Source organism: Scomber scombrus, chromosome 4 (genome assembly GCF_963691925.1).
Source record: "Scomber scombrus chromosome 4, fScoSco1.1, whole genome shotgun sequence".
NCBI classification, from domain to species: domain Eukaryota; kingdom Metazoa; phylum Chordata; class Actinopteri; order Scombriformes; family Scombridae; genus Scomber; species Scomber scombrus.
Window position 1 is genome coordinate 6,316,474 of NC_084973.1, and position 20,700 is coordinate 6,337,173.

General features: G+C 38.3%; 1 protein-coding gene across 1 annotated transcript in view; it reads left to right on the forward strand.

The window, feature by feature from the left end:
- Positions 1–1,049: 1,049 nt before the first annotated feature.
- hk2 (hexokinase 2) overlaps positions 1,050–20,700 on the forward strand; it is a 28,878-nt gene continuing 9,227 nt past the window's right edge. The window contains exons 1-12 of the mRNA XM_062416979.1: positions 1,050–1,302; positions 4,271–4,433; positions 6,093–6,241; positions 7,773–7,892; positions 8,588–8,683; positions 9,594–9,693; positions 12,050–12,233; positions 13,074–13,235; positions 14,296–14,529; positions 16,428–16,732; positions 18,895–19,043; positions 19,257–19,376. Coding sequence (XP_062272963.1) covers positions 1,240–1,302; positions 4,271–4,433; positions 6,093–6,241; positions 7,773–7,892; positions 8,588–8,683; positions 9,594–9,693; positions 12,050–12,233; positions 13,074–13,235; positions 14,296–14,529; positions 16,428–16,732; positions 18,895–19,043; positions 19,257–19,376 — 1,845 coding nt within the window. The 5' untranslated portion in view covers positions 1,050–1,239. The remainder of the gene's footprint in view (positions 1,303–4,270; positions 4,434–6,092; positions 6,242–7,772; positions 7,893–8,587; positions 8,684–9,593; positions 9,694–12,049; positions 12,234–13,073; positions 13,236–14,295; positions 14,530–16,427; positions 16,733–18,894; positions 19,044–19,256; positions 19,377–20,700) is intronic.

A 20,700-nucleotide genomic window follows, 5' to 3' on the forward strand; every position in this document is an offset into this window, starting at 1 on the left:
TTAAGGGTGGACAGTTCAAAGTACAGGTATAGTCTTAGTGAGAAGTTTCTGTTTGACCTGTTGCTTTAGATAGGACAGGAATGATAGAAGCTTTGACCACAAACTGCCCCAGGTGTCATGAGCATGTTTGTGGAGTTTAATGTCCTATATCAATGGAAATGTGTGGTGCTGAGACTGAGACTGACTATATGGAACAAATTACAGAAGGAACATATACAATACAGAGAAATGTATATGCGTATTCCTCATCTGAATTCTCATTCACTTGCATTAAATTGCACCAATTAAAACAGTATCCATGACTGGAATATAGGGGCACCACAATGTAAAAATGTGCTATTAAAAGTGAGAGTACTGCACTCAAAAATGTAAATGTAAAGGTACAAAAATATAAACTAAGTGCACAAGTAAAAATACTGATTATGCAGAGCTTCACAGTGTTAAATTATTTTATCACTGTAAAGGTAAGGTAAAGGTATTAACAAAAAAGAAAATAGAAGGTTTTACTGATGAATTTACATGTAAGCAATATTTTATGCTGTAGCTTGCCATTGTGAAGTACATTTTGGGGGGCTGCAAATTGTGATTTCCATGAACAGTGAACCTGTTCTCAAATCATCGATTGGTCATCAAATTCTTCAACCATTTAGTCCATAAAATGCCAGATTAAAATAAAAATAAAAATAAAACGTCGATTACATGTTCACAAGGTTCACAAGATTGATAAACTAATCGATTAATCCACTAACTGTTGCAGCTCTTATGGTTGAAACTACTTAATACTTAATATACTACTACAGTTTTAACTCGTAGCAATACATCAAATTGTATGTGTTTTGTATAAAAATGAACAAGTACAAAGCAGCATAAAATGGAAATAAAGTACACGGAAACTGAACTTAAATACAACACTGGAGCTCCTGTTATGAGTGTCTCTATTATTTTGTCCATCTTCACGGACAGTAAACGGGACCACGCCGTACCTACACTGCAGCCAATCAGCGCCTTGAATTCCGGATGACGTCAGAAAACGACCAACTTGAGGAAGCTGGAAGTTTGTGACAGTACGACTTTTGTTTTAGCGACACTTTTAGTTCACGTAAAGAAACCGAACGGCGGGTACAAATAATATTATTTTGTATTTATTATCTTAAGAAGGCGGCTGTGTAGATAAACGTTGTATTTCTTGAAGAAGGAGGACAGACAGGACGTAAAGTCGCCACACATCCCTGAGTAACGATGTTAGCGCCGAGCCTACTGGTGAACCTCTGCCCCGAAGTCCACGATGACCAAGTGAATAAAGTGAGTACATGAATAAACACTCCAGTAGGTTTCCTTTAAGGACATTTAGCCTGTCATGACGCAGCATTTCACCGTGTAGTTCTGTTGTGAGGAAGTAAAGCAGGGGTCACACAGGTAGCTCGTTTACTAGCACGTATGAAGCTAGTGACGTCTCTACGTCAGTTCTCTCCCAGTTCAAATTTCCGCCCCAAGCCAACCTAATTATCATCACCTGTGTGCTCGGAGGTGGACATGTTCAGCTGCTCACTAGTGGACAACAGTAACAATGATTTTGGGCTCACGGGGAGGCCCTTTTTTTGGGGGGGGGGGGGGGGGGGGGGGGGGGGGCCTTATTGCTAACACTTTAATTTTTAAAGTATTAAATAGGCTAAGTCAATTGCTTTGCCTTTACTTTAAAAGATAAGGTAGGTATATAGTGCATCATTCAGTATATTCATTATTGAACTGGGACACAGCTGTTGCTTGAAGAATTAAAGACAAGAAAAAGGGAAAAAATGTGCATTGAGAACTACCAGACATGATAGTTCAGTGATGGCTGCGTAATTCTGATGCCTAAAACTGTGTTTACAACAAGCCTCAGATGGCAGCCTTATAACAGTTTGTCAGGTCAAAATCATGTTAATTAGTTAGTCACAGTCAGATCAGAGTTTTAAAGTTAAAATGTAAAGTTTGTCGGGAGAGTTAGACTTGTGTGATCAGAAAACTTTCTCACAGATACACACAAAGCTGTATAGAGCCTGCTGGACAGCCAGATTTAGCAGTTCCTGTTAACTCACAGGTCGTCGGGCCTGTTAAACTAAACATCCATTACACAAAATTGCTGATTTCTATCTCACTGCGGAGCATGCGATAAAACAAAGCTGTCAGCCATGTCCTCTTACACTGAGAGAATGTAGGAGGACATGGCTGATAGGACTATAGGACCTGACATAAAAGCAGATAAGCCATTGGACATGTCACAGTGTGAAAGGCACTGGTGTGCATAGTGTCAATCACTGTCATGAGTTACTGGGGTGATGAATAGAACAGAGCAGGGATGTCCAGATGTTTTTTTTTTACCCCTTTCCTTTAGTATTGCTTATTTGTCAATACCAAAGTCGATCTGATGCTTACATTTATGTAGTAAAATATGTGTCTGACACATTATGATACCGGTGTAATGTACTAAATTTGGCGCACCTTATTTTTCACAAGCTAGTACACTTATCTAAATAGTTAATATTATTACTAACACTTGTGCTTGTCCTACTTTGCCAAGTCATAATGTGTGCTGTTGAAAAAGTCCTTTAATATTACATTGTCTGTATAATGATAATAATGATAATACTAATCATGGGTTTCCTTTGTGTCTCACTTTTCATTTGCAGTTAAAATCAAAGTGCTAAAGTGTTAAAAACATATAACAGACAATAATGAGTGAAAATGAAAAAGCCTTTCTGAATCTATCAGTTTTTTTAAGCCTATTTGAAAAGAGTGAAGAGTCTATCTCTGAGTAATCCCTGATAGGAATTATACCATTCATACATTTAAGTAACACTACACCTTTTCCAGTGGTTCTTTCTGAATAATGGTTGAATCAATCTCAGCTGCCCATTGATCTTGCTGATTCCTCCTATTGTGTTCCTGTTCTGTTGCTTGCCACCATTCCCTTTTCATCAGTTGATTGGAGCATCCATGGTTTTCCTTGTTCAGGATTCTCCTATTCTTTCATGAAGCCCTTAACAAATGCTGCCTCCTGCATTGCTGCTTCCTTACTCAATATACACTTATCATAATCAGTACATTAGAATAAGGATATGGTCTCATTTGAACCACTCATTTATAAACACATTTCACAAAAGGAGGGTAGCCACAGTTTGCCTTGGTGACAATGATAATGCTATTAGTGTGTAAACACTAATAGCATTATCTTAACCAGGTTCATGAGGCAGTCACCTGGAATTAGCTAACATTCTGCACTAGCACCAGCTTTCCTTGGCACACTGGCACACTGGCACACTGTTTTTCATTGTACTTGGCAGGATGGTTGTTGGAGAATTTGCTGCAGTTCTTCTGTGGATATTAGCATCTCAGTTGATCCTGTCTGACACTGACTCGCTGATGCTGAGATCAGGACTCTGTGGGGGCCATAGCATCTGTTGATCGAATATCTCCCTGGCGTTATTGCATAACAGATAAGATTCTGAACATCTAAAGTGCCTTATATTATATGTATTCAGTGTATATCCTAGATACATAGTTCAACCATGAAAAGTCCTTCAAATCCCTTCTTCAAATTTTTTTTCGGATCTTTCAGAGTAAAATGGTTAATGGTAAACTGCATTTGTAGAGGACCTTCTAGTCTTTTGAGCATTCAAAGCACTTTTTTTAGTGTATACACTCGCCCATTCACACACTCACAATGATGGCAAAGCCTTTGGGAGCTATTTGGGGTTCAGTATCTTGCCTGAGAACACTTCAACATGCAGACTGGAGGAGCTGGGAATCCCATTAGCTAAGAACCCACTCGACATCCTGAGCTCTACCAACAGCCTTTTATCAAAAATCGTATTCATCCTTTTATCTGTTTAATCTGAATATCATTTTCTTTAATTCTAACGTAGTCACCCAAAACAGACTGTTAAAATACCCAAACAAATGTTGAAGTGCACCATTTTGTAATATATTTCTTGGGGAGACATGTTTCAATGCATGTTGGCTTCATTTTGCTCGATCTAAAGCGGACCGACCCGGGCTAGTACAGAAAAGCTATAAGCAAAATGTAGAGCAGGAACCCATCAAAGGAAAACCACAATTCAAGTTATTTTCTCAATGCAGATGTGTTAAATTTAAATGTAATTTGTTCGTTAATTTGTTAATTTGGATTAGCACACAAATCCCTTTCATTTATTCACTCACCATACTGCTGTATACCCATATAGAACTTATTTGTTCACATGTAACTGTTTCTCTTCTCAAATGCTTTTAGGTGGACAAATATCTGCACCGTCTCCAACTGTCTGATGAGACTCTGATGGACATATCAATAAGATTTCGGCGGGAGATGGACAAAGGTCTGTGCAGAGACACCAACCCCACAGCCGCTGTCAAGATGCTGCCCACTTATGTGCGCTCCACCCCTGATGGAACAGGTAATCCCCCTTTCATATGGGAAGTGTGAGGATCTAACAGGTCTGCTGGACACAGTCAGCCCACATTCCACTAATTCATATACCTATTGGTACCAGGTACCTCTTGTAGCTATACAGATAGTGTGATGGTCCTCTTATGTTGAGGTTTTTAGATGTGACATGTTTTCCAATTTTCCAGGAGTGCACAATACATGAAAGAGCCAGCCTCACACAGAGCAAAGTGGCAACACTTTTAAGCTGCGGAAAATAACACTGAATGGTGTTTCAGTCTTTTCAGAATACATCAATGCAATATCAATTTTCTGATCACACAGTCTTTGACAAAAACACTTCCCTTGACTTAAACCAGGAGTGCTGTGTGGTTAAAGGCATTTTTTTTAGAGGTAGACACTGCTCTTGGCTTGAAGATGCATTAATTAAAAGCATTTAAACTTTTCATTCTACAGGGGATTGATAAATGGGTCTACAGCATAGAAACAGTACAATGATACTGCTGATCAGTGTTGGGCAAGCTACTTAGAAAATGTAATGAGCTAAGCTACCAGTTACTCTACATTAAATGAAGCTTCACTACACTGAAGCTACCCACCAGAGAAATGTAGCAAGCTAAGCTACAATAAAATGACAAAAGTAGCTTGTAGTAACTACATCAAAGCTTCTTTTTTTTTTTTTTTAATTGAAACCAACTTCATTCCAAGTCATTGCTATCTAGTGATCAATAAACTGTAAGACAAACTGATTTTTACTGCTTTTAAAGCTTTTACTGCTACAAAACCATGGCAACAAAAAGCAACAAAAAACATACTCACATTATCACAAAAAACAGGTGGTGTGTATATGCTACTGTGGGGGAAGTACACTTGTGTTTGCATGTATGCTTCATTTAAGGCACATTTGGAGGACAAATTGTAAATGATTTCAATAACTTGGTTCAAACCACAGGAGCAAAATAAGAAAGACCTGCTCCAAACAGTGACAGCCTGGCAAAAAAAAAAAGTGACGTCAAACGCGAATTTAAGGAAATACATTCAGGTATTTACCAGAGCTAACAAAAATAACATCGATGTTACGACCACACTACTAAGAAATGTAGTTAAACTAGTAATGCGGCTACTTGTAACGCCGCTACTGCCCATCACTGCTGCTGATTTACATTGATTTCACAACAGGTTGGTGGTTTCCCATGTCAATGATGTGATTTTTCTGTGACTGTGTTTATTATGTTATTTTAAGGTACCCTGTGGAGAGGAAGACGAATTACCTTTTTTTTCTCCCTTGCTTTTTGAAGGAAAGGCAGGAATAAAGCTATTTAACAAGTATCCCCTGATATACAATCTTTAGGATGATGATTCATTTATGTCTAAATGTTAATCTATATTTTTCTTAGCATTTAGACATAAATGTCTTTGTGGCATTTAGACATCAATGGGAATCTTCAAGCCATTTAGAGACATTCATCATGGTTTTCTGTTGGAGATGGAATGAAATGTAGTTATACAGAAGGTTTGTTCCTAATGTTTTATGAGGAAGGAAATGTATTCAACATGATTTTTCCTGGATAACCTGGTTGAAGACCTTTGTGTAATTAGGTTAAAATTTAAATTCCTTGTGTGTGAGATATGTGATGTTATTTGAATGTTTGTTTGTTTTTATTGAAAGAACAAGGTGAATTCCTGGCCCTCGACCTTGGTGGATCCACCTTCCGAGTGCTCCTGGTTAAAGTTATGGCTGGTGGCAAGCAAAAGGTGGAGATGGAAAATCAGATTTATGTCATTCCGGATCACATCATGAGAGGCAGCGGGTCTGAGGTTAGAGACATTACACATTACACATTACACACAGATAATATGCACTGTACACCACAAACAACAATACTATTGTTGTCAGTCACCTGTTGTGTGACTGAGCAGATGTGGCTCTGTCAGAGACACAGCTGTGCAGCTCTATGTATGTATGATTAAGTTCAACTCAGTTGAATTAAACTGACTATAACCAGACTATTCATCAGCAGTGGATATACAATATTGTGCCAGCGTTTTAGGCATGAAAAGTAAAGTCAGGGTGCTTTTTAGAAATAATGCCACAAGTAGTTTTTTAATGTATCGATTAACTTCAAACAAAGTCCAGTAAACAAATGCCTGAAGAACCTCATGAGCAACACCTGCAGCCTCATACTGACAACACCCATAGTGCCTTTGTCTTGATTATCACTACCACCATCACTTATTTTCACAGCTTTTCCCAATGGTATAGAAAAAGAGATGAGCACCAGTACAAAAGCACAGTAGTAGTCTGAGCTTCTCAAGTGCTTGAAAAAGAGACTGAGTGGTATATCAGTATTCAGTTTTTAGTGATTTATCAGAGAGCTTCAACAGTTGAAATCTTATCGATCAACCTTGAAAATTGAAATGATTAATGTCTTTAATATTGCTATATTGCATTGCATTTCTTTTTGATTTCCTCTAAAGCTGCTGAATTGAATTAAATTCATGAAAAAAGAGAGTGTAACCCCTGTTTTTTTGTTAAAATCAGCTTTTGTTTTACTGTTTAGGGAAACATTATATCCCACTCAGCAGTAAAACATGTCTATAAGTTTGAGTTACTGCAAGAAACATCCACCTCCTGTTTCCAACTTATTGTTAACCCACTAGGGGTGTAACGGTACACCGGGAAAAAAACAACAAAAAATCACATGAAAAAGACTAGCTTTTTTTCATTTATTTTGAACAGACACCAATTGACTGCAAAATAAAGAACCATGTCCTGTTATAAAAGTAAAACATAAATAGAATAAAACATAAAACAAATGTATTAGGAGGGTTCTCATTCTGTTAATACAAAGGAAAAGATAGACTGAGGTAGTCTCAATTTAGTCAAATGTAAACTATACTGGCACAAGTCAAACAAGAAAATTACAAACAGAACTGAATAGCATCTCCTGATGTGAAAATACAAAATAAATACACAAAATATGAGAAAAATCTAATCTGTGCCTTTAGGACCAATGCATCACATGTGTGAGTAACTGAGTCTGTTAGGTCAACTATGCACCTCTTGAGAAGGTACTAAAGTGTCATTCAATTTTGAGGTTTTTTCTCAAAAAAATGAGTTTGTCTACATTGTGTGTAGTGAGGGCAGATCTGCTTGCAGTAACTATATCCCCTGCAGTCGAGAAAACCCTCTCTCGTCCTTTTTTCTCCATGTAACTTTTAATTTTAGCAGTGATGATAATTATAGCATGTATGCATAGACACACATACACATTATACAGAAACTGAAACACCTGCAATGTTTCCTTCTTTGTTAATAAGAAAACTGACCTTTTTCTCTGTCCTACAGTTATTTGACCACATAGCTGATTGTCTGGCTAATTTCCTGGAAAAGAAGGGCATAAAGGATAAAAAGCTTCCTCTGGGCTTTACCTTCTCTTTCCCCTGTCAGCAGACCAAATTGGATGAGGTGAGTGATTAAACATTTTTGTCTATTTCAAGCAAAGGTCACGTTGATTAACCGTAACTTTAAGTTTACACTCCTGTTGGTGACGAGTGCACATATTTATTATCAAGTCTTGTCTTTGGACTCACGTGCATGTGTTCAGTGTTTAGGTGCCTTTAGCCAACATTACATACTATAGCAAAATATCAACTTGGTTAAAAAAAAGGCACTGATGCGGTGGAGGATGAAGGATGAGCAACAGCCAATGCGTGTAGATAAATGTTTCAGGTGAGGCAGAGACGAGATTCAGTGAGGTTTCTATCAAAAAAGATTCCCTTTGCAGCATGTGGGCATCATTGCTTACCTCCAACTCGTTATCCGGGTGTTGACAGCATGTTGAAGAGCTCAGGACTGGATGCTTTGGACTGCTACGGATCACAGAGGGGTGCAGCTATGCCAATTGTTAAAAAGTGAAAATAAATGAATGAAATCATGACAGAATTTCTGCGACCCTGTCCATCAAAATGACAATGAGAAAGTCTAACGTTGCCACTGATTTCATGTAACATTTTACCCATAAGTTATGGGTCAATATCTTGTGGGTGAAAACACCGGTAAACATACAGTGAGTATTAGTGCAGCTTTGGCTTTGTCCAAAACAACAACAAACTTCTACATATTACTGATTTTGTTCAATGCTTTCTTTCACTTATATTCAGAGTGTTTTGGTGTCTTGGACCAAAGGCTTCAGGATAAGCGGGGTAGAAGGACAGGATGTGGTCAGCCTCCTGCGGAAAGCTGTCAAAAAACGAGCGGTAAGTGTTCAACAGATCATTTTCATACATTTCCAAACTTGTGTGCATTTGCACAACAAGCTTAAAAAAAGAACCTGGCAGCTGTCACTGAGAAGCAGCAGGGTGCACCGCCACTCATTTATGGCTGACTTTAGTCGAAGGTCTTTAAGTGGAAATGATGAACTCAGTTCTATTTCCAACTCCCAAATGACAAGAGGAAAATTGCTGACATGACCTTGATTGCAAAAAGGTTTCCTGCTAACAGCGAAAAGTGGCTCAATCACTGGTTCCTAACACTGTAAATATACTTGCCAGCCTGACCTCTCCTGGATTTTGGGTTTGATTATATTAGATCCCTGTACTTTCCTTCTAATCCTTTTTTTTAATTAAACACATTGTTTATTTTAGGGATGAGCAGTATTGAGCTGGGTCAGCTATGTACTGCACCACTCTGTTATGTCTTCAGCAGCTACCATTATGACTATTGGCTGCACATGTCTTAAATACTGAGGATTAAGGTGAGATCAGGGAAGGTGCACAGCAACCTGGCAATGAATTAAATGTACATTTACTACAGGGGATGACTGACATTCAGATTCATCAACTACTCTGGAAAGTAAATGTTAAACATGTCCAGCAGAAAGCAAACATGGATTTTTTATAGGTTGACACAGCTGCTTTTGTATGAAGGCAATATCTTTAGACCTGTAGCTAAATTCCAGCAGGGATGTGTCTGCAAACAAAGAAAATGGTTCTAAGGAAAAATATTGACATTAAAAACAAAGCTGAACTTTTCATCATGTTGTATGGTCCAACTCTATCACATTTTACACCTGCTTGAATGTAATTACTAGTGACTTGCCTATTTCCAAATTAATGTAAAGTCTGTGCTGTTTTTTAATGTGTACAATAAAAATGAATCTCATTGCAGGATTTTGATGTTGACATTATGGCAGTCATCAATGACACAGTGGGAGCCATGATGACCTGCGGGTACGACGATGATCACTGTGAAATCGGCCTCATTGTGGGTGAGTTTAGTCCAACTATCAACGTGAAACAGAAGTGAGCAGCAATTCAGATTAAAACAAAAGAAGCATTATCCTCAGAGACAGCCTGTCATTTACTGGCCATTATATTCAGATTTCATAACGGCACCAGAATTAAGACCAGTGTATTTCAGCAGAAGTACTTCAGTTTAAAAAATCGATCGGTCTATGTGGTTAATTATATTATGTTGATGGCAAAAAAAAGGGAGAAGTCAGCCACGAGGGCACAGCGCAGCACCTGGATGGAGCATGGCCCACACTTGTTAGAGTTATGCTGTATCCTCAAAAAAGGGAAGTGTTTCGGCGCCTTTTGGATTTAATAGTTTTACAATCAGCATTGTGAGACAGTAGTCACCTAGAGACTAAGTTAGTGGAACGGAGCACCAAACTCCAGGACTTACAAACGAGTCGACCAGCCAACACACACTGCAGTAGTTTATGAATGTTAAACTAAGTCTAAACTAATTATCATACAGGCAGAAGACTGTAGGATGTTTCCAGTGAATGTCTCTAAATAAAAAGCTGCAAACTCTCACACTCTTTCTCACCACTATTAGAATTGGGTGGCTGCGTGTGAACATTTCTCTAACATCAACAACTTCATTTAACACACGTCCATTTAACAAAAAAATTAGCCAGGTCTGAAAGGGTGAAAGCAGAACTTTAAAATCTATTCTATAGCTGACTTGGAGCCAGTGTAAAGACTGTAGTACTGTGGTGAGGTCAGAAGCCTGATTGAAATCAAAAAGTCCACTGTAGTTCAAGAAATTGCTGAGTTCATTAAAATCCAATTTCTCAATGATTTTGGCTATAAAAGGAAGATTTGAGGCGGTCTGTAGTTGGTTAAATGTAAAAATTGGATTTGTCAGCTTTGTAGCACACTGCCAGACACCAGCATATTCCAACTATGCTTGAGAAAACTCTTTCAAACCTGCATCAGATTGACATGTCCTGTTTCTGATGCTAAATAGTCACTAGTAATAGTCATCACACTATCATACATAGTACATGCAGGCATATTGCTACCGCGCCTATAGTTCTGTCTAAATCAGTCCAAATGTGTGTGGTTTACTATCTTATTACTTAGTACTTAGTGCATACTATCTCAGTGTTTTTCAATCCTGGTCCTGAGGCACCCCTACCTACCATTCACTTTTTAGATGTTTACCCCTTCCAATGCACCTGATTTAGATGATCATCTCATCATAAAGCTCTGCAGAAGCCTTCAATGAACCCTTTCATTTGGAGCAGGGAGACATCTAAAACAGGCACACTGTACTATCTATTGGTGTTAGATTAAAAGGTACACATGTTTTTGTTAAGGTACATTTCTGGCTGGTGTATCTATGGAAAAAGTTTTTGGCAACATCATTTGCCAGCTGGTGCTCATGGACCTGTGTGATCACTCTTTTGGGATAAATTGCCTGGGTGCCTACAAGATGTATATCAAGTCAAAAATTAACTTTTCTTTTCTTACTGATTGAAGGCCCTGCACGGTCACAGTCCACCCACACCGATCTCTTCACTTATGTTGCCTGATTAGATTTATTCTCACAAATTCTTGATTGACTTAATAATAATAATAATAATTGTTATGAAAACACCTTTCAAAGCCACTGTTCCAAAGTGCTTCACAAACACAGGTAAAAGAAAGAAGGAGAACAATCCAATACAAAATCACAGTCAACAAATAAAATAACACATGGAACAGTTAAAATTTATTATAAAATGATGGATAAAAGTAACACATGAAAGTAGATAATATAAATAACAGATAAACTAATTAAGAAAAAGCCATTCGGTGAAAGTACATTTTGAGAGATGATTTAAAAGAAAGAGGTAAATGTTTCCTCAGGTAAGGTCTTCCAAAGGTCTGGAGCCCTGACAGCAATAACCCTGTCACCCCTGGTTTTCAGCCATTTTCAAAGCAGACATTTAGACTTGTCATGTATGAAAAAGGAAAAAGAGAACATGAACTGCTACTGCAACATTTTGTTGCAAGTGAAGACAGGGGTTCTCTTTCCTTTTTAGTACGTGTGTATTCCACCAACACACCTGTCAAGAACACTACTCAGGTGTTCGGGAGATTATTTGATGACTTGTCATGTAGGCAAAGCACAGGTGTTGCAAACAACATCAATGATTGGTCTGTTGTTTTCAAGTGTCCTATTTAGCCATAACAGTGTGTCAGTGAGCCAGCATACATTTTTTAAATGTTATTGGGTATTATAAAATGAATTGTTCAAGTTTGACTTGAACTGTGTAGAAGAAGAGAAAGAAGATTTGAATGAGAACTAGTTAGTAATTAACATGTCATACTGACACTTCATCCCTCAAGGAACGGGGACCAACGCCTGCTACATGGAGCAAATGAGGAACCTTGAGCTGCTGGATGGTGACGAGGGGCGGATGTGTGTTAATACGGAGTGGGGCGCTTTTGGAGATGACGGTGCCCTGGAGGATCTGCGCACTGACATTGACCGGGAGATAGATGCAGGCTCTTTGAACCCTGGAAAGCAGCTGTGAGTGTTTTAGAGCTTCAAGTAGTGGCTTTATTTACTTCAACTGCAAGCAGGCTTGTGTTGAAGGCACCATTAGTTCTACTTTGTTTTATAAGTGTATTTTCTTGTTGGGATTTGCTGTGAATGCAAAATGCATACCTTTTTTAAGATGAATTCAGAATAATATACATTCATTCATTCATTCAGGACAATAACATAATGATGCCACCACTATGTAACGCCTATATCACATTGTAATAAACATGCTGGTCTCATTCTCTTACTGACGAAACCACCTACAACACACTTAATTGTCTCAATACTGTGAGAGAAATGACTTAATGTAAATATGTCTATCCATTCTCCCTGATCAAAATCCTTTTTTGTATCCACTGATGTTATAGATGGTATATTGGGCTCTTTTAATGTGAATACTCACATTATACTGTTGGAGAGAAGGACTCTGTTTTGCTCAGGATATATTGGGTAATGAATGATATTTTTAGTTGCAGTGATGGTGACCTGCTTAAATCAATAGAGTAGATTTTGATATCTGTATTAATGGGTAATATTGGCGTGTAACTTGCACATGTTAAAGCAGTGTTCATATATGTGGAGATTGTTTCCCTGAGATGACGGAAACACAGCTTGTCCGTCCTAGAAAGAGAAGTACCTTCAACTTATCTCCTATATATCTATTAGACTATAATTTCTTGCATTAATGTTTGTATGTGCATGTACCTGTGCATGTATCTACAGTATGTTGGTAGGTATGCTACTCTAATAACCTAATTAATTAAAAAAAAGAAAAAAAATATGAATGTGACATGTTGTTGCTCTTTTCTGCTTGTTGATATGCAGGTTTGAGAAGATGATCAGTGGGATGTACATGGGAGAACTTGTACGTCTCATTCTGGTGAAAATGGCCAAAGAGCAGCTGCTGTTCCAGGGCAAGATTACAGCACAGCTTCTTACCACTGGAAGCTTCAACACCAGCTACATCTATGACATCGAGAATGACAAGTAAGTTGTGTTGAGTCTGTGTGTTTGAGAAAACTCAGATGCAGTAGTGATAGTATCAGTATTTTAAGTAGTAGGTTTTAGTTTAATGAGTGCCCTCTAACACTGTGGTCACACATGGACTCAAAGTAGCAAACTCTCTCTTGCTATTTGCAAAGTGTGTATCTGGAATGTTATTTACATATGCAGCTCTGATTGTACTTTTTTTCTGCTGCACACTACACTGGGGTAGGATTATTGTTTGCATGTAATGTTTTTCTTATTTAAATGTCCTATGTTACGACCTGGATGTACAAAAAATACCCAAATTGCTCCCAATAGCTGTACCAGTGGTGTGTGAGTGTGTAATATTCACACACCATTATGATAAGGGCGGCTGTGGCTCAGGAGGTAGAGCGGTCGTCTTCCAATTGGAAGAAGATGTGTCCTTGGGCAAGACAAGTCAAATTGCTCCCATTGCTGCACCAACGGTGTGTGAATGAGAATGAGTGGTTAGCTTCCAGTTGGCACCCAAATTGCTAAACCCTTGCTGGGCCAATGGTGTGTGATAGCCCCCTGTCATCAGTGTATGAATGTGTGTGAATGGGTGAATGGGTGTAATGTAAAAGCTTTGAGTACGTTAAATAAGTACGGTCCATTTATATATGCTGAAGTGCTTGGAGGGATCGGAAGAATATAAAGGTACTATACAAATTTAGTTTCTATTCAATCCATTTATGTTGTAGAGATTGAATTCACAGTGAAGGGCAGCATGTTGTGCCATACCTCCAAGGTTGAGTACATGTGTAGGAATCGAGGTTATAACTGAAAAAAAACTGCCAAACACTTCCAACTTCACAACAAAGGCCTGAGAAGATTAGTTGGCATTAATTGCAGTAGACAAAGAAATAATTCACATGCTAAATAAGCTTAACACCGCCATCTTATACAGAGTGGGCTGATAATAATATCTCAATTTTCCATCCATCCATTAATTTGTACAACTAATAACTGTCCATTGTGTTCAGAATTGCTGCAGGCAGTCAAAGTTACAGCGATTGTGATTTCTATTTTCATTTACCAGAGATGAAGAAGGTCTGGCGAGTGCTGAGAAGGTGCTCCGGGGCCTGGGCCTTGACCCATCTGTGAAGGACTGCATAGCCACTCAGAGGGTGTGTCAGATAGTATCTACACGAGCCGCACACTTATGTGCTGCTACCCTAGTGGCAGTGCTTCGGCAGATCCGGGATAACAAAGCTGCTGAGAAGCTGCGTTCTACTATTGGAGTGGATGGTTCTGTCTACAAAAATCATCCAGAGTAAGTCATCCTGAGCACCATCACATCTGTTTTAGTGTATTTCAGAAACACACATATACAGCTGAGCAGTGTTGAGTGGAAGGATCATACTTTCCTGTTGAGCTTCGTTCTAAAAGGAATTTCAGTACCGGTGGAGAATGGCGGCAAGATTGAATGCTGAATTGAATGTCAGCGTCAACAATTGTTGAGAAATGATTGCATGTATATGTGTGTGTGTGTGTGTGTGTAAAAAAAATCTATCCATCCATCCATCTAGATATTTATATTTATATATTTTTTCATCCCTGCACATTAGAAGTGAAGACAATCAGCGTTTTCACCATACTCAAGTTTGTCCTTGTTAAAGACTTATGAACACAAAATGTATTGTTTATGCAACTCGTTAGAGCTAGAGAGAAGGTCATAGTGTAGTAAATATATCTTTCAATAGCTTCAATAACTTTCCTCCTCTTGTAAGTATAAAACTGCATTTTATCGATAGGTGCCTTCCAAATCACTCAAGGACACACATAAACAACAACAACAGTGCATCAAAGATAATAAAATCAGCAAACATTAGGGGTGTGACGATAAACTCAGCTCATGAGACGAGACGATGCACAAAATGCAAAACAATGCATGTGCATTTTAAAATGCTTTATCTAATCATCTTGTAGTAAATGTTTGCTTCAGTTCTACTTTTTAAGTATGAATTATGATATGCAGTATGCACTATGCAAGCACTTTAAAAAGTTTTGCCCCCCCCACCACCCACCAGATAGGTAGTTGAAAATAACAACCATAAATGCCAAAATGATATACAATACCAAAAATGAAGTATGAAGAATAGAAACAATTCTAGCATATAAATATAAATGAAATAACATATACATAACATAACATATATAATCACAAATTATAACATATTGCTAATAAAAAACACAGAAATAAAATTATATTGCACAAATCCTATATCACACAAATACACAAATAAAACAACATACTTATAAATTGTGTGTTAATTTGGTAATGTGACTAATGTTACTTTTAGCATCATTAAGCTTTCATAGCCGCGCTAGAATCCCCCGCTTCTCCTACTTCAGGCTTTCAGTGTAGAGACCTGAAGTCAACCTCCCCCTGCTCCTCTCCCCATCTCCTACTTCTGACTATGAGATCTTAGCAGGTAGAAGCTACTAGTTCACAAACTAGAACGAGTGTAACCACTCCAACAAGGTTAACTGATCCACACGCTGACACAGTATGAGCACAGATCTGAAGTATAAAAGATTCACTAACTTTTTGTTGTTTTTCCACTGGATGGAACAGAGGAAGATGCTTTGTTTGAATCTGGGACTGACACAGTGTCCAGGGACAGTGAGCTTGGTGAGACTCACTGTGACTTGGGCCCAATAACAACTCTGACGAAGAGTTTTTAGGACTCGAGTAAGCACACAGATACACACTGTAACAAATATGTAAAGTTACTGTGTTCTTTTAAAAGGTTTAATTGAAATTCAGCCTAACCCGAATCCGGTGTGACCGGTCCAGTTCAGTTAAGCAAATCATTACTGGACCATTAACCATTAACCCGAACACCGTTTCAGGTATAATATCTTGTTTTATTGTGTTTCTAATAAAAGTCAATTGAAAAAGTTTTAGAGTATAAACATATGTGTTTATAAATGAATAACTACTGATGTATTCAAATAAACCAGCCTTTAATTGAAAAGCCTTTTTCCCCGTGGGACACCCTCTAAAATAGACTACGACTTATACACTGGTTTTTACGGTAATCGAAAGGTAGTAGAGCTATCTCGTTGCATTTGTTCAAGACATCATGTACATTGGTGTTATTACACTTTAAATATTGAATAACCCTGCCTTTGCAAGAGTAAAATGAGTGTATCTCCTTTGTCTAGGTTTTCCAGGAGGCTCCACAAGATGGTGCGACGGCTTGTGCCTGACTGTGATGTGCGTTTTTTGAGGTCTGAAGTTGGCAGTGGGAAAGGTGCAGCCATGGTAACAGCAGTAGCCTACCGTCTTGCCGCTCAACACGCAGAGCGTCAGGCCATCCTTAACATCCTGCGCTTGAGCCACGAGCAGCTGCTGGAGGTCAAGAAGCGAATGAGTGAGGCGATGGTGCGAGGCCTGTCGAAGCAAACCCATGAGCAAGGGACCATCAAGATGCTTCCCACCTATGTCCGGTCTACACCAGATGGAACAGGTAGCTTTAAGAGAAAAACTGACCCTCCCTTTCACTTGGTTTTAATTTAAGTTTCTCATTTCTCAGATGCTTTCATTTTGGTATGGTGACAGCAGCATCAAAAGTCTTGAACGATTTTAGCGCATTAGATAACAGGCAGGTCCCATTTTATTGATTGATCTAACGCTTTTGAAACACCTGGAATCTATTGGATTTATGAGAGGTCTTGCAATTGCTTTGAAAATGATCTCAGTGGAAGAACTGAAGCTGTTGTGGCTAATGGCTATATGTCAAGCTATAGGAGTGTTAAAGTGGTGTGCCACAGTTCTCCATTTTAGGTATATATATTGATTTCTGTGCTATACAGAAAATTGATCCTAAATTACTGTTCAATTCATGATGTAAAACTAGAAAACTGGCAAACAGTATTGTAGAAGTAAATATTGGTACACTTAATGGGACAACAGTTGAATAATATCTAAACATGTAAATTCTTTGGTTTATGGATACATGGTAATCTGAACTTCAAAAAAACATATTGATGAAATGACTATTATTAGTATATTAGTACTGTATATAGTATTTTAAAAGCAAAATGGCGTTCTTAACCAAACCAAACCAAAATGATGAAAGCAAATTTTTCAGACAACCTTTTAGTGCTTCTATTCTTAAAACCAAGATTAATAACTGATAGATAGATAGATAGATAGATAGATAGATAGATAGATAGATAGATAGATAGATAGATAGATAGATAGATAGATAGATAGATAGATAGATAGATAGATAGATAGATAGATAGATAGATAGATAGATAGATAGATGTTATTGTCCTTTCCAGGATAATTATTTTCACATTCCGTACAGCCACGAGAATTACACAAACAACTTCACAGGTTACAAGAACAAACATCAATACCACACACGTATACCTGCCACCATACATATATACATTTCCCACAGTTACAATCTCTTATTTCTTTTGTTTCTTTCTGTTATGGCATATGGGATGAAGCTTTTACTGAATTTTATTTTCTTCCAAGCCAGCGACCTGTATAGTTGGCCAGATGGAAGGAATGTGAAATATGTGTTATATGTGCTGTGGAGTGTGCTCTGCGTACAGTGGCTGTGATATCGAGGTCCGAGAGGTTGGGGGTGGGGAGCCTGATGATCTTGGCAGCCTTGTGTGTGATCTGTATTAGTTTGTTTCTGTTGGGTGCTGACAGCATGTTGAAGAAGCAGGGGGAACAATAGAGGAGTATGGGTTGGATGATTGTGGGGCAGCTGTGGCTCAGGAGGTAGAGCAGTCGTCCACCAGTCCATATTTCATTAAGACACTTAACCCCAAATTGCTCCCGTTGCTGTGTCGACGGTGTATGAATGGCTATTTTCCCTCTGATGAGCAGGTTGGCACCCTGCGTGGTAGCCCCTGCCATCAGTGTGTGAATGGGTGATTGAGATGTAGTGTAAAAGCGCTTTGAGTGGTCATAATGACTAAAAAATCGCTATATAAGAACAATCAATTTATGATGCTTTTATAAAGTAGCAACAGGAGGTGGGGGGAAACAGAGTGCTCTAAGTGTACGGATGACGGAGAGTCTTTGTTGGCAGCGTTTATGGATGTCAGTGATGTGTTGTTCAAAGATAAAGTCCAAGATATTTGTGGCTGTACACCATCTCAACTGCTTCGCTGTTTATGCTGACAGGGTTGTGGGTGAAGTTAGGGGCTGCCCTGCTGGAGGAGTTGAAAACCAGGTGGCTTAACAAAACCTCATCACATGTCTTATTACCTATAGTTCAATTTCACACAACACTAGGTCCCAAAACTATATGGTTCTTAAAAATCAATGTGGTGACGCTGAGATTTGGAAATTGGCCTTGACATAATATACACACAGTGAAACAACTTGCAGAAGATAGTAAAATTAGATGAGCTAATCCCTTTCAATTATTTTGAATCTTGTAGCTGACCAAGGGCAGTGTGAATGCATGTTTTAATTGAACTTTAACTTTCATGTGCATATATTGCTTTTTTATTGTTCCTTGCATTTCATATTTGTATTGTAATCAGGGCATATTTGCAAAAAGGAACTTCCTCTCAATGGTCTACCCTGTATAAATAAAGGTTTGAAATTAAATGTAATCAATGTATTGAGGGTTAATCACTTTGTTGTTCTCATCAGAGGATGGCGACTTCTTGGCTTTGGACCTTGGGGGCTCCAGTTTTAGGGTGCTGCTGGTGCGAGTGCGAAGTGGAAAGAAAAACAAAGTGGACATGCACCAAAAGATCTACAATATCCCACAGGAGACCATGCAAGGCACAGGGGAAGAGGTAACACATCTTCAAAAGGGTTCTTTAGTATTTCACATGTATGTAAATAGTAATTACTGTAAACACTGTAATGTGACGTGATGTGTTTTAATGCGTAACAGTACTGTATCTTTTGAAAAACTGAGGGAACATACCTGATAGATAAAGATATGTTTTTTGTGAACTGCTGTTTCTGTACATTTTTTATTGTCTCTATTCGCTCTTTTGTCTCAGCTTTTCAGCCATATTGTGGACTGCATGAGCGACTTTCTGGATTATATGGGCATGAAAGGAGCATCCTTACCTCTGGGATTCACATTCTCCTTCCCCTGTGACCAAAGCAAACTGGATCAGGTAATGTTTTATTCAAGTATTTTATTTAAGTTGGAGCTAGCTATCCTACAATACATCACCAGCCACAATTTCTCCTCAAGAGAACGGGAAAGTGCGTCCAAACTTTTGACTGGTACTGTATGTTATAGGGACTGTACTTGTATTTTTGCCCATTGCCATGCACTTCACATTGGCTGAAACATTATCTGTATGTTCTCAAGGTTGCAACACCTGCATTTATTCTCTCTCCTCCTCTCTGGAAGATTTCCCCAAAGAAGTTCATAGATTGTATTTTGATTACAATAAAGTGAAGCCTCTGGTTTTCATCAGCATGAGTTTAGAAAGAAGAATACTGCTCTTATTTATATTTATGTTTATAAGCCAAATATCACAATTGCTTTTCACAAAGTGATGGTTATAGTGTCATCTCTGTGCATGTGTAATGTAGCAAAATGTGACTAATTGAATGTGTTTATTTTCACTTCAAGAAGACACACCACTGTTTACACTCAAAATAAGTGCAGCACAATGTTTGTACTGCTAAAATACATGTTGCACGTGTAGTTATTGCATAGACAGTTTTCCTTCAAAATACCTTGTTTGATTATACACAGAAAACACAGGGACATAAGGTGGGAATTGGACCTTACGTTGTTAGTCACCATGATTGGCACGTTAATCGGTTTCATTCTTTTTCTGGCCATACATTCACCGCATGTGGCTCTTAACCTTCTTTAAAAGAACATTAGTTTATAAGTTAGAGAAAGCACTGGGAAGTATTTTCCTTTATGAGCCTGTCAGCACACTGGAGCACAAAAAGCCAGCCTAACACCGGGGATAATTATGTATGCGTGTGACATGCAAATTGGTATGCAGAATGTTTAGACAGCTGAACTAATTGACATAGAAGCTTACGTTTGTCAGACGTGTGACACGGAGAACTGAAAAATGCAGCTGAGACACTTTTATTTTTTTATTCATTTATTATTATTTTGTCTAAACAGGGACAGTGCGCAGTTATCTGTTATCTGATTTCTAAAATGTAACATTTGTTACACTGATATAGCAGAGGGGGGAATATAGCAGAGAGAGAGAGACATTTTAGCTTTCTGCTCAGCAACATGTGTGATATTTTTGACGTTTTATATTTCTCTTTTACTCCTACTGTTTTTCCTGACTGCTGCTCCAGTCCGGTCTGATTTGATTGAGGAAACCAGTTATTGAGTAGAATCAAATTATTATAGTTGCTCAAGGAGTTCTCCAACAGATTTTACATTACTCACTAAGTGACTGATTCTTTTGTTCAGCTGACAACATCAGGATATTTAACACCTTTTTCCACACA